We start from the raw sequence: 14773 nt of genomic DNA, 5'->3' as shown, positions 1-14773 counted from the left end.
TCCAGCTGCATCTGATCTTCTTGGATACTCTGTGCAAAGTGGAAATATTATCACTGGTAGGGCAGTGGGTTGCCGCTTTAAAGGCCCGAAGTCTTTAGCTGCTGCACAAGGAGAGGACAAATTCTGAACATGAGATTTTATCATCACAGCCTCTCTATAGTCTCTCCACACATCTACCACTACCACAATTGGTATACCTATCCTGCTCGCGCAACCCCTGCATTTATTTCGCCATAATGCCTCCTCAGAGCCCCTTCAGACATGGTTCCTACATTTATCCCCTTCTTCCATCACCTGCCTGAGAAAAACTGAGCCCTATAAAGCAATAATCTGTGAAGCTCCTCTCATCCCTTTCAACAATTCCCAGCAGGATCGAGACTCATGCTTCAGACTTGACTGTTTGTAGGTGCAATGTCCTATATATATATATATATATATATATATATATATATATATATAATGTTTTTAGGCCTAGCATCTCTCCCTAACGTCATCTGCTCATCTGCAGAATTTCTTCAGCTTGATTTTTATAGTTCAGTTCTAGGAACAGTGATACAGTCATACCTCGGTTTGAGTATGCTTCGGTTTGAATACTTTCAGTTAAAGTACTCCACGAACCCGTCTGGAACAGATTAATCCAGTTTCCATTACTTTCAACGGGAAAGTTTGCTTCAGGTTAAGTACGCTTCAGTTTAAGTACTCCGCGGACCGTCTGGAACGGATTAATCCACTTTCCATTACTTTCAATGGGAAAGTTTGCTTCAGGTTATGTACGCTTCAGTTTAAGTACTCTGCGGACCGTCTGGAACGGATTAATCCACTTTCCATTACTTTCAATGGGAAAGTTTGCTTCAGGTTAAGTACGCTTCAGTTTAAGTACTCCGCGGACCGTCTGGAACGGATTAATCCACTTTCCATTACTTTCAATGGGAAAGTTCGCTTCAGGTTAAGTACGCTTCAGGTTAAGTACAGTCTTCCGGAACCAATTACACTCATACTTCAGGTTAAGTACGCAGAGTACTCTGCGGACCCGTCTGGAACGGATTAATCCACTTTCCATTACTTTCAATGGGAAAGTTTGCTTCAGGTTAAGTACAGACTTCCGGAACCAATTGTGTTTGTAAACCGAGGTACCACTGTACCAGCTCTGCCAAAGCCCCGAAGGCCACAGCTTTCCCCACAGACACATAGTGAGGGACTTTAGGAATTACCTGTGCGTTTTCCCGTTCCTGTTGTAGCACCTCCAGGCGCTGGTTGCTGAGCTGGACCAGCCCATGAAGGGCCTCATCCACCTCTTGGTAGAGCCTGGTGGCAGCCACAGCCTCTGTACTACAGGGGGAAAGGACACACACAGTCACTCTGAGCCTTGCTGGATGAAGCTGCTGCATGAAGCGAGGAAGGAAGAAACTGGCGTGGGCCAGGTTAACGCCAGTGAAGGCTGAACTGATTGTGACCCACTTATGGCCATTCTAGGGAACAATCCCCTCCCACTCGGCCATTTTGCTTTATGTAACTACTTCAATGGGAGATGCCAACGTGTACAAAAAGAGGGTTCGAGGAAAGTTTGGATAAAAATCTGTTGAAAATTCTTTACATGGGACAGGAATTAGCCCTCACAAGCCAATGGCTGCATACTGCTGCAAGTCTTTTTACTGCTCCAGATCAGCTAAAATGTTGCTGCCTTCCCACTCCCACCTGTTGTGTCTCAGAGATCTTAGGAACAAGCTACACATTACATATACCAGGGGCTGTTTTTGACCCAGTGGGCACACTTCAAATGTTGGGGGAGTGCTGGGGGCCCCAGACACCAAATTGCTGCCATGGAGGGTGGGGTGTCATAGTGCAAAACAGAGGCCTTTGTGCAGCATAACATGAAGTTAGAGAGACAGCCAACAACAACAACTTCATGCTTACAATGGGAAATCAGCTATGTCTTGCTGGTCCTGATGGTGCAGGTCACACAATATTGATTACACACACACACACACAGGCAATGGAAATCAAGCTACTAAGCTACCTTCCCTGCCACCCACTCACACACCAATTAAGCATCACCTCCAGATATGTAAGCACATAACTGCAGGATTACTCCAACACGCAGGAAGGTTAATTGAACAGCAGCGAAGTTTAAAAGCCATCCACAAGTGCTGTTGTTATTTTACATAACTCTGCTACAGAACAAATGGGAACAGGGGACAAAGGGAACTTTCTGCTATGATGCCCTGCAGCCCTGATCCTCACCTGCAGGACCCCAGGGGGGGCAGCCGTGCCAGCAAGGCCCCCCCACGGCGCTGGAGCTCCAGCAGGCGCGGCTCTGAGAGGAGCTTCTGCATGGTCTCTTGGTGCAAGGTGATCTGGGCCGACAGTTCCTACAGGGGTGAGATCCTAGCAGTTAGGACAAGGCAAAAGGAATGGGTTGGGGGATAGTGGAATGGGAATTCTGACTTCAACGACAGAAAAGAAACTATGGCAACGTGGTAATGTTGCATACCAGCGCTGACATGACTATCATAGTAACTAGCATAGAACAAAACAGCACAGCAACATAACCAGTCCTGACTTAGGGCTCCTCCATGCAACATGTTTATTCAGAATTCATACCGATATGTATGCACCAAGCTAATACAGAGGTTAGATTGCACCTGGTTTTTATTGAGCATTCATGCTGATTTGTTTATGGAGCAGTTAGAGATACAGTCAAACCTCGGATCCCAAACGCCTCCATTTCGGAACATTTCGGCACCCGAACACCGAAAACCCGGAAGTAAATGCTCTGGTTTTCGAACATTTTTCGGAAGCCGAACATCCGACGCAGCTGCCGCTGAGTGCAGGAAGCTCCTGCAACCAATTGGAAGCCGCGCCTGAGTTGTCGAACACTTCGGAAGCCAAACGGGCTTCCAGAACAGATTACCTTCGTCAACTGAGGTTTGACTGTACTGGAAAAAAATCACTAAAGCCATGCACATTCTGTGCTTTAAAAACAAAAAAACTAACAAACATTCAGATCCTCAGTAACCCAAATTCTGCAGCAAAAAAAGTGGATTCTACAATGGGCAAATTATCAAGCAAATTTGCATATATTCACCTTACTTTGAATAATTTTTACAGCCTCTGCTCATCAAAGGGAAGAGCAAAGAGATACACAAAGCGGTGAAACCTCACTTCCTGACCACTAGAAAACCTGGTCAGTTATCCCAACCCTCCACTAAGCAACCTGCACTCTGAAGTGGTACAACCGAGATGTAGGCTTATCAAGTCACTGTCTTAATTTTTACACCCTTATTACTGTAGCAGTACACAAGGGAGTATCTGCAAAAAGATTCTGGTCTTTTTTAGCGTGCCAAGCTGGAGTTTCTCCATGCTATATGATTCTTTCTAGGACTAATGCATAATACAGTGGGACCTCAACTTATGAACTACTCGACATCCGACGTTTTTGACTTATGAGCGGAAAAAGTGGCCACACGCTTACGATTTTTCCGACATCCGAACGGAAAACCCGTTCACGGCTAGATGCGGTTTCCTCGACTTACAAATTTTTCCGTTTCCAATGCTTTCCTATGGGAAACCGCTTTTCCTATGGGAAACTCGACTTACGAAGTTTTCGACCTACCGTACGAGTGTGCATTCGGAACAGATTAAATTCGTAAGTCAAGGTCCCACTGTATGTGAATTACATGCAGGCTGAGGCCAACTGAACCAAAGTTCAGTCCCAGCTTAGTGTCCCCCACGGAATGGTTATGGTGATGCTTTCACAGTAAGGTTGCATTCTTATGCACACTTACCTGGGAGTAAGCCCCGCTGTGCTCAACTGGGCTTACGCACTTCTGAGTAGACATGTCTGTATCTTATTTGTTAAGACCGTAAGTTGTAACAACTATAGAACCACAAGTGAACCAGAGAAATGTACAAGTCGATACACATCACAAAAACAAACCAATTACTTGCTATGTTCCTGCACCCTCATCGCCTCTGGAGAACCACCACATGAGTTTACCTCTTGACTTGACGCTGTTCCCACTGCTTCAAGGTGGGCACTGGCCTCGCACACAGCCTGTAGGACACTACGACAGAGTGACTGCAGGTGTTCAAGAGCCTGTGCAGAGAGAAGAGGTGGGGCAGAAGAAGATAAGTACCACAGAAGTGCCGAGCTGGAATATACATGAAGGTCACCCAGAGAAACTGCCTTGTGAGAGGAGGAGTCACAGTGGCCCATTATCATTTGTGGTTAGTGGCCTGTGGGCCCACAAGAGGCCCAAGTTAAAACAAAGTCTGGATGCAGCTGGAGTGGGGTGAGAAGGTTCAAGGATATGCTGAAAGCCAGTAAGGAAAAGGCTACCTGTGGACACGGCACTGAAATTTGTGGGTGCCCAGCTCCTTCATGGGAAATTTTGCAGGGAGCTGGCGCCTATGACATTAACCATATGCCACTAGGAAGGAAAGGCAGGGGGATTCTGTGCAGGGCTGCGAGGAGGCTGCTTGGTTCCATGGATGAACCATGTGCAGAAGCGCACAAGGTCCATTTCCTTGTTAATCTCTCTTACCTGGTGTTCCTCAACCCATTTGCGTGGTGAGTAGTTAAGGGTCCCTCCTAGTGTCGGAGTCAGCTGGTCCAAAGCCACATAATGTAGAAGTTCAGGAAGAGAGAGAACTCTTACCTCCTGTGGGCAAAGGAGTCTATTAGGTCAGAGGCAATCCCACCTCATTGCATAAACGCCTAACCCCAGTCCTTTCACCACCCATCTTCTGCTCCAGTCATGAACCCTAGGTCCAAGTTAGGCCCAAACTGACATTAGAGAGGAGAGGGGCAGTCCTTAGCTATTTATAATTATCACACACACACACACACACACACCTTGAAGTACATTTATGTACGACAAAGTACAAATTATTTTGTCTCTTTCAGTGTTCTCTCTGCAGTATTTTGTCATGTTTATATTCCACTATGTTTATTCTATATACAGAGTGCTGGCTGGGGCCTGGGAGGCCTGGGTTCAAATCCAATAACATCCAACTTGTTCCTCAAGATCACAGGGTTCGGGTGGGGCAGGAGAGGCTCTGCTCATGGTTCCCATGAGCATTCCTGGTACAGGGGCATGCAGCAGGGCCTTCTCTGTGGTGACACCCCAACACTAGAATGCTCTCCATTTGGCGGTACATTTTTCCTCCTTGCTTTATACATTGGGGCAGTAGCTGAAGATACTTCTGCTTACCTAGGCTTTTACAAAACGAGTAAAGTTGCTTCAATACCTAACAACTACAGATAGGGGTTTTTTGTGTTTTAATGGTTCTGATATATTTTAAATCATATTTGGCTATCTGTTACGTTTTATTTATTGGAAGCACTTTTTTTATTGTACATTGCACTGGGATCCCTTGGGAAGAAAGATGATTCAGAAATGCAAGCAATAAGTGAACCCCACCCCGCCCCACCCTTAGCCATGAAGTTCACTGGGTAACCTTGGGCTTGTCACAGCCTTTCAGCATAAGCTACTTCACAGGATTGTTCCTTGGAGGAAAAAGGGGTATATAAATAATAAATGCTGCCCCTTAGGAGAAATTACCGCAGCAGGTTCCAAAGCCAGCTCCTCTTCATGGGGTACAAAACGGTCATCAGGTGGCAATATCACCAGCAGTTGACGGATGGGGGCTGGAGAACTCTCCTAAAAAGATAAAGGATTTTGCTTTATGGAGGCGTATTTGCATAAGGTTTTCATAGAGTAGATTTTCATAGAAGAGATGGGAGGTAGTTATGAGATACAGGCAGGGGGAGACAAAGTTGTGGATTAGGGAAGAGGAGAGGGCCTTGATTTGGGCATAGGGCACAGCCACAAGGGCTACAATGTTCTGTGGTATGCAAAAGGCAACAAGGGGTCACAGAAAGGGGCTTCTTAGGTGTCAAAAAAAAAGGCTATTTAGGTATGCCACTACTGCAGCTGTGTTCTGTTAGCCCCAAAATGGAAAATGAGCGAGGTCCCAACCAAAGAAGATTGGCAGCTTAAATTGACAGAATATGCGCATCTTGCAGACTTAGCATATAGAATCAAGAAGAAACATTTAGAGAAGACTTGAAAACGTTTTAATGAATACATATATGGGAAATAACCGTGTACAGCTGAAAACGCTGGCAGCATTAAGATAAATTCAAAAGTGTAAATAAGTTATAATGGACGTAATAATGGAATAGTGAATGGTATAGTTTCTGTAAAATATGCAGGGATTTATGATATGTAAATTGAACCATGGAAAGAGAAAAGGCAAGTCAATGATATTTTAAGGATGTAAAAATGAGTATTTTAAATTGTAAAACAGAAATACTGTACACACACGGGGGGAGGGGGAAAACCTGTGAACTGGATAAAAGCCAAAGCTTTACCATATTGCTGCCCCATCCCTCCTCTGGGTTGGATAGAAATTTAATTAATTAATATATTCTGGAAAGGGTGGAAAGCTTTGTTGTTGTTTTAACCCAGCACCATTTTGATGTCCACGGCAGAAGAGTTTAGTGATCACTTCTCATTACATAATCGTAATCATCGCCATGATCATTACTGTTATTATGCCATTATACATACTTGTCCTAAATATGGAAGGCTGTGACAGTGAACACCTTCTCCTCCTCCCCGCCCTTATGTTCTGAAGATATTGCCATAATAAATTATTGCTGCATCAGCAAAACCCACAGCCTGCCTACTGAGGAACAGGAGCAGAAAACACGAGGACACAGATACAAGGCTCCTACAGTCGAGTCAGGAAGATACCTGGAACGTCCTAATGGCCGGCAGCAGAACAGGGGCCTGGAGGGCCCAGTCATCCACCTGGCTCAGGTCCAACAGTACTGTCAACCCACGGGCCTTCAGCTCTTGCCTGGGACAATTGTGGAGAGAAAAGGGAGAGATGGAGCTGCAAAGTCAGCAAAGGGGCAGCAAAGTCAGTGTACAAAAGCTGGTCAGCATATTTCACTTGTGAAGGGCTTCATGGAAGCATAAGGCTTACTGTATATCATCCTCACAATAACCCCACTCTAGGCCACAGTTGTACAGATGAGAAAATTGAAGAAATTTCTGTGTGTGTGTGTGTGTGTGTGTGCGCGCGCCTGCGCGCATACGGTATATATATATACAGTGGTACCTCGGTTTAAGTACACAATTGGTTCCAGAAGTCTGTACTTAACCTGAAGCGTACTTAACCTGAAGCGAACTTTCCCATTGAAAGTAATGGAAAGTGGATTAATCCGTTCCAGACGGTTCGTGGAGTACTTAAACTGAAGCGTACTTAACCTGAAGCAAACTTTTCCAATTGAAAGTAATGGAAAGTGGATTAATCTGTTCCAGACGGGTCCGCGGAGTACTCAACCTGAAGCGTACTTAACCCGAGGTATGAGTGTAATTGGTTCCAGAAGTCCGTACTTAACCTGAAGCAAACTTTCCCATTGAAAGTAATGGAAAGTGGATTAATCCGTTCCAGACAGATCCGCGGAGTACTTAAACTGAAAATACTCAAACTGAGGCGTACTTAAACCGAGGTATGACTGTATTTCTCTTTGGAAAGAAATCCTGACAATCAGCCTGACTCGAAGGCTATTTACATCTTTATTAGCACAGCTGTTTACTCAAGCCGACATACTTTATCTCCTGCCAAGTCACCTTAGGAGGAGCTGCGTCTTGAGGTAGAAGTTTACCTGAGAAGGGAGTACAGGTATCTCATGGTATTGACTAGATTCGTTTGTCCTGGTGGCAGCTCATCCCGAAGAGGCTGAGGCACCACAATCAGCAAGGGGCGTCCTGACCTGTCCATTCCTCCTGTGGAGAGAGCATCAGAAGAAAAACATGATGTACATTTGTCCTGGAACCTGGGAAAGCTCCCGCTCCTGATTCAAACAAACGAGCAGGTTAGCAACTCAAAACCCAAATTTCATTGACTCCAAACTTCCTTTTCTTGCGATGCCACCCAACCCCAGCTGCTCAGCTACTGGGAAACAGCAAACAGCAGTAAAAAAAGAGTGTTGCAGCTTCAAGAACCTGTCAAGAAAGGTGAGGGGCAAAAAAAAGCATCTGACAGAGCCTTTCTTCTTAACAGCCACTTTCCCCCCTGGGAATAGCAAGGGATGGAAGCCTTTAAAACTGCTACTCTAAAGTGCACAGTTTTAAATGAAGACCTTAGCAAGCATTTGAGGATATGGGAAAGCACAAGTTATGGTGGTTCCTGAACCCCTTTTGATGCCAATTGAACAAAATGATGGCAGGCATCACAAGAAGAGCTGAGAAGGGGGATGAGGCTTGTGAAATGTTCTTTCTAAGGGCTGGTTAGGAAGGATCTGTGGGCCAGATCTGGCTCACAGGCCACTGGTTTCCCTTACTTGCCATAAGGCTATGGAACAGCCAAGGGGTCTGATCCAGTTTAGTCCGACTCACAGTTAATCCTTGTTCCCTCCTATGAAATCACACTGAGCTTAGATGCCACTCAAATCCCCACCATATAATTAAATTGTTCACACATTGCAGTTCTAAAGTGTACACCTTAAGGTTTAAGTGTACATTTCAAAACGCAGCCTGTGAATGAGACAAAACACATGCTTCCATCAGAGAAGCAAAATTGGCTGCAGCACTTTGCCAAGTATACAGATGGTTGCAAACCTTGTTTTTGCTGCATGTTAAGTGTGTGGAAAAGTCCAGATGCAACTACTATATCAATGAAGGATAAGTCTGCTATGCTTGCACGCTAAAGCAGAGATAATACAAGATTAAAGAGGGCACATTTTAGCCATTGCCATATGCAAGCCATGCCTATTTACCAAACCAACACAAAACGTTTTTTAAAAATAGACTATTACAGGAAGAACCCCTGAGCTCATGCTCCATAAAATTGTTACTGTGCCATCTTCCCAGGGTTATGTCGCCTTTTGGGGTTGGAAAAAAGCGGTAATTTCCTACTCATTGAAAAAAAAATCCATTTCCTACGAGTTCCTATAATTTATTTGCTCCATAGCAGCAAACACACAGCACAGAAGCCTAAGATAAGTTAGCATAAGAGAGTTCACAGAAGGAAAGTTTCTAATTCCTGCCTTTGCAGTAGAGCCACATAAAACCCTCCAAAAAGCCTAAAAGGAGGTTCAGCCCCCCTCCCAAATAATGTAAGAATAGAGCTTGAATCCTAAGATAATTTGACTTAAAGAAGTTTCCCATTCCTTCCTCCCTTCTCAAGAGGGAGCGCACACACACACACACACACACCCTCAATGAAGCCTTTGTGAGGGTCGCAGGTGGCTGCAGGTAAGAGGAAGGGACAGAAAACTTTATTTCTATGAGCTTTCATAAGTTAACTAAGGATCCACCAAAGCCATAGTATGCTTTTGGTAGAGGGGAAGGAGGGATATCTCCAGATACCTAGACCCTGAATGTTCCATACCCTGCAACATTTCTCCAATGAAAATAGGGACACCCTATTCCATAATAATAATTCTATTATTTATACGCCACCCATCTGACTGGGTTGCTCCAGCCACTCTGGGCTGCTTCCAAACTATATTAAGGTAAAGAGACCCCTGACCGTTAGGTCTAGTTGAGGACGACTCTGGGGTTGCGGCGCTCATCTTGCTTTATTGGCCGAGGGAGCTGGTGTACAGCTTCCGGGTCATGTGGCCAGCATGACTAAGCTGCTTCTGGCAAACCAGAGCAGCACACAGAAGCACCATTTACCTTTCCGCCAGAGCGGTACCTATTTATCTGCTTGCACTTTGTGCTTTTGAACTGCTAGGTTGGCAGAAGCAGGGACCAAACAATGGGAGCTCACCCCATCGCGGGGATTTGAACCACCGACCTTCTGATTGGCAAGCCCTAGGCTCTGTGGTCAATCCACAGCGCCACCAGCGTCAACATATATAGAAACATAATAAAACATTAAACATTAAAAAAAAACTTCCCTACACAGGGCTGCCTTCAGATGGCTCAGGGGTCAGATAACTCCATAAACTCCAACATTTCTCTGATGAAAATAGGAACATCCTAAGGAAAAGCGGGACATTCTGGGATCAAATCAGAAACTGGAACAGTGTCTGTAAATCAGGGACTGTCCCTGGGAAATAGGGACACTTGGAGGGTCTGATGTTCTCTCAGAAATAGTATAAGTGCTCCATTTTTGTGACATGCAATTGCTTTGCAGATACAGAAGCTGTATCATGACTGACAAAACTAAGGCTGTTTAAAAGACACTCCCCACTCACCTTTCATTGTTTTCCTTCAGGAAAATCTTGCCAAGCAAGTTACTTTTTTCTTTAAGTTACCTGTTCTTATAAACACACACCCAGATGGTTGGTGACGCACTGCCATTGTAATGGAAATTCTTCCATTTCCCCTGCTGCTGTATTGTGTGATGGGATATATTGCCCTACACCACAGATGGGGAACACATGCCACCCTCCAGATGTTGCTGGATTACATCTCCCATCATCCCTGATCTTTGGCCATGCTCGCTGGGACTGATGGGAGTTGTAGTTCAGCAACACCTAGAGTGCCAAAGGTTCTCCATCCCTGCCCTATACAAATGTAAGTTTGCCCTACAGGTCTTTTTCAAAGCACTGCTGTGTTGCACAGAGGAACACAACTGTCACCACTAACTTGATGTGCTGTGGGAAAGGGCAGCAATCAGATCCCAAAGTTCTCGTCCTTTGCTTCCTCCGAGTCTTCTGCCAATGGATGTTCTTCTATCGAAGGAAGAAGCTTTCCAAGAGAGGAAGCGAGAACCTTTGGATCCAGCCCCAAAGGTCTCTACCACAGCAGTTGAAAGGAAACAGCATTTCCCCCTAACTTCAGTTTTTAGATGGCTCTTAAAATGGATTAGATGAATGCAGGGGGAAACAGGTCAATCAAAGGTTATTAGTAGCCATGAAAGCAAAATGGAACCTCCATGCTAGTGGAACAGTTTAGCTCTGAATACCAGATGCTGGGAACAGATTTTTGGGGGCGGGGGGGGGGGGATATTGCCTAGCACACCTTGCTTGTGAGCTCCCAAAGACATCTGATTGGCTGCTGCTGAACATGGGATGAATGACTAATTGCCATTCTGGACTGTTCTGATAGGGCTGTTCTTCAGGCAGTTCAAATACCCCCCATACACACACTGGAAAAAAAATGTGTGTGGGGGGGGTCTCTGCTCACTTCCACTGATGTAGCAAGTGGCCATGCCCCACCCCCACCCCCCACCCTGCAAGTGTCTCAGAAGGAGGCCTAGGAATACCTCAAATAGAGTTCAGATGTTCAGATGCACTGTTACTTCCGATGACCAGTTTGTTAAATATAGAGGGATCCTAAAGAGTGCCACTAATATTATGCCTTTTTGAAGCAGCTCCTCCCTTTGTCCTGCCCTGTAACATTCCAGTTTTTCCCTTCCTTTCTGTCCTGCCTTTGTTTACGCTTCCCTTTAGTGACTGCCCTCAGGGAGGTCTGCCTCCCATTTTGCAAGCCACAGGCCTCTGGTAACGTGATCAGGCTCTGGTGTTATTTTGGGTCGTGTCTTGTGGCTTTGGGTTAGGGAGTGGTTTTTGCAAACTGCTGTGATGTGGCATGTGAGGAGGTTTGTTTTGTTCAGACCTTGTGATGTTGAGGAAGATGGCAAAATGTGGGCGAAAGGACAGTCGGTTTGGGAAGCCCAAGGAGACTAGTTTTGCAGAGATCTTATGCACAGTCAGACACAGGCTGCAGTGAGCTCCTTGGGATTTCCACTCGCCAGAGTACCTCCATTCCAATCCATGCTTCCCAAGCCTATGCATATTAACTGGGAAGTTAAGCAGTACTGCATTTAATGGGATTTGCTCTCATGCAATGCACACAGAATTCCAGACTTGGTGTTGGAATCCCATCCCAAATTCCCAAGGTAGAAAATCCAAAGGGCACTTCCACTGTTCTGCACTCTGATTAATATGGGGCACAATCCACAGGAGAATTCTTCTGCACACGCTCCACTGAAATCAAAAGAAGCTGCATAATGGGCTCTCGCACAGCTCCTACTAATTTCAGCCAGGAGGCCCAGTTGGTAGATTGTGCCGTGTGGGCCAGACTTGCCTGCCTCCCACTCCACCATTTTCAATGGCAACCAAAATCTACGTCCCCAGGTGGCCTTTCCTCACCTTAATGCACCTCTGGGTTAAGGGCAGCTCTGAACCAATTTTGTACCTGTTTATGGTTTTCTCTTAGCACTAGCCTCATCCAGAATCTCTGACACTACTTCCCCATCCCTGCATAGTGGAGAAGGGCAGAGGAGAGACAGAGGGAATAAACATTCCATGGACAGAAATGCGCTCCAAAAACCTGGGAGTGCACAGCCTCCAATGGAGAAAAATGATAACAAAAGGGAAAAGCCTATCCATAGTGGCAAGCCATTTCTTAAAATAGAAAAGGTAGAAGCAGGAGGGATCTATGTGACTCCCCGCAGAGATGTCACAAGCATCATCCAACAGGTGGGTCCTCGCAATCCATAATTACATTTAACACGTAGATGGTGCTTTAATCGCAATAATATTTGCAACAGCCCTGGAGGACAAAGCAGTTTTCTTTTACCTGTAGGACAGGTGGGAGTGGGCAAAAGCTGAAAGTTGATGGCTTGTCTACCCTTAGTTGTGGGATCCTTTGCAACAGCTATGACTTCCTCGTGCAAAAGCAGCATTGCGTGGGGAGGTGCCTTAACTGGCTTAAAAAAACCTAGCTTTTGATTGTACCGTAGTGTGAGTGGATGAGCTAACCAAAGCCTTGGTTTCCCCATTTATAAAATGAATAAAATCCTGAAACTTTATTCCCACACTGTTGTGAATACAGAAGCATTGGGGGGGGGGGAGTTTTCTGTACATCCTAAGGGTCACAAGAAGGACAGAACAAGGCAGTTTCAAATCCTGAAAAGATGACTATCTTAACTCTGCTTTGTCACTTACCTGTTAGAGCAAAGAAACCCGACAGCACAAGCGCCCAGTCTACAGCCTGCCCAAGATGAACTGCAGCAGGGTGAGGGGAATTCTGTGTTTCCTCTGCATTCTGACCAGCTGCAGTACTTAGGGCTTCCCCTTTCCCATCAGCACTTGGCTCCTTCTTCTTTGGCAATGGGATCAATGTCGCTTCTTCGGTGCTAATGGGGAGGCCCTGTTCTCCCATACAAGGCCCTTCAGTAGCATCCACCCCTTGCCCTGGGGTGCTGATGCTCTGCTCCTCTCTGCCAACTGCAGGTCCGTCAGCCTCAGGAGAAGCAGCTGGATCTTCAGCACAAAGGCCCGGGCCTTCTCTGCCAATGCCCCTTCCACTGGTGCCAATGCCACCATCGCCGACAGAAAGAGAGCACTTTTCTGCATCACCCTCCAGCTCCCTGGTGTCAACAGTACATTCTCCAGTGCCAGCAGACAACTCACTGGCAGTGACAATCTCCTCTCCGGCGACAAGGCTACGATCCCCAGGGACGCTACTTCTCTCCTGGGTGCTGTTGCAAACTGCGATGCTGACACAGCAGTCCTCAATGCTAGCTGCTTGCTCTTGGGTGCTAATTACAGCTTCTGCATTCCTCGAATCCTGTTCCCTTGTACCAACAGAAATTTCTTCTTTCCTGGTCTCTTTTATATGGGTAGAAGCTTCTTCTTCTTTGCAAGCCGAATCGACCCCCTGTCTAATTCGACCGCCGCCTCCTCTCCCGGCCCCTTTTTTCTTCCTGCGGTTTCCCTTGGCGGTGCGTTTTGGTGTGGCTGCAGATGGAGAGTGGTTCTCATTGCTGTCCTCCTTGGAACGAGCAGGATCATGGTGGACAGTTCCTGGCACCTCAGCTTTCCCTTGTCCTGTGTCCTCAGTGGCAGCAGCAGCAGCAATAGCAACACCACCAAAAATAGCCGTCCGTGCCTCAGTTCCAGAGGGGCTCTGGTTTTGCTCTTGTTGCCCAGGACTCAAGTTTGCTATTTCCTGAGAGGCTTCTGATGCTAGACCCAGGACTAGGCTAGGATTTCCTCTCTGCTGCTCAACCCTATCCCCCCGAGTGCTGCTTTCTCGGCTGCACCTCTCCGCCTCCTGGGTTTTACAGGCCTGGCGCAAGGCAAAGTTCTCCCCACAGCCAGACTTGTGGTGGAGCCAGGCCCGATGGCGCCGGCTCCTGCTCTTATTGTGCCCCTTGCGAGTAGGCATTGTCTGAATTTGGGTACCGCAAGGCTGTGGGATCCTGGGGGCTTGGTGCAGGGTGGGGCTGACCTCCAGGAGGTGAACGTATTCCCCCTCGGACTCCCGGTTCTCACCACCAGAATGACGCCCGTCTCCAGGGCTCCGGGCCCCCAGGACCTCAGGAGGCAAATCCGCAGGGCACCACTGGCCCACAATGAACCCGTCCTTGTGCACAAACTGGGGGTAGACCAGTTCCGGCCAGGGCAGGCTCAGCACCTTCTCTCCAGCAGCCAGGAGGCAACGCTCCAGGCGCCCCGCTCGACGTTCCTTGTTGATGCCATTGAGCCACTCGACGGTGAAAAGGAAGGGGTATGAGTCAGAGGACACGGGCAGCTCCTGGACACCACGGCCCTCTGGGGACAGACATTTCAGCACCAGACGCGGAGAGCACTCCCGGTGAGGCACCACTTGCAGGTAGAAATCGCCGGGGCAGAGGTGCTGCCAAGGCAGCGAGCCCAGCTGCACTAGGACCTTCTCGCGGAGGCACAGTGGCCAACCCTCGTGGCAGAACACGAAGCCGCTATACTGAGCCTGCAACAGTGGGAAAGCGAGAAAGAGAGACACAGAATTATATACACAGCACTGCCTTGGGA

The 14773-nt window shown here is 46.9% G+C and overlaps 1 protein-coding gene across 4 annotated transcripts in view; it reads right to left on the bottom strand.

Moving 5' to 3' along the window:
- The window catches only part of ARHGEF40 (Rho guanine nucleotide exchange factor 40), a 37064-nt gene that overhangs the window by 11790 nt on the left and 10501 nt on the right, over positions 1 to 14773 (bottom strand). For all 4 annotated transcript variants that reach the window (XR_015946628.1, XM_035135309.3, XM_088655658.1 and 1 more), the window contains exons 3-10: positions 12923 to 14711; positions 7682 to 7802; positions 6762 to 6867; positions 5565 to 5663; positions 4545 to 4661; positions 3998 to 4096; positions 2242 to 2369; positions 1212 to 1329 (exon numbers count right to left, since the gene is read on the bottom strand). Coding sequence is in view for 3 of the 4 variants with exons in the window: in XM_035135309.3 (XP_034991200.3) it covers positions 1212 to 1329; positions 2242 to 2369; positions 3998 to 4096; positions 4545 to 4661; positions 5565 to 5663; positions 6762 to 6867; positions 7682 to 7802; positions 12923 to 14711 (2577 nt within the window). In the remaining variant the exon portion in view is untranslated. The remainder of the gene's footprint in view (positions 1 to 1211; positions 1330 to 2241; positions 2370 to 3997; positions 4097 to 4544; positions 4662 to 5564; positions 5664 to 6761; positions 6868 to 7681; positions 7803 to 12922; positions 14712 to 14773) is intronic.

Source organism: Zootoca vivipara, chromosome 12 (genome assembly GCF_965207765.1).
Source record: "Zootoca vivipara chromosome 12, rZooViv2.hap1.1, whole genome shotgun sequence".
In the NCBI taxonomy this organism is placed as follows: Eukaryota; Metazoa; Chordata; class Lepidosauria; order Squamata; family Lacertidae; genus Zootoca; species Zootoca vivipara.
This window is presented reverse-complemented; position numbering and strand designations above follow the sequence as displayed.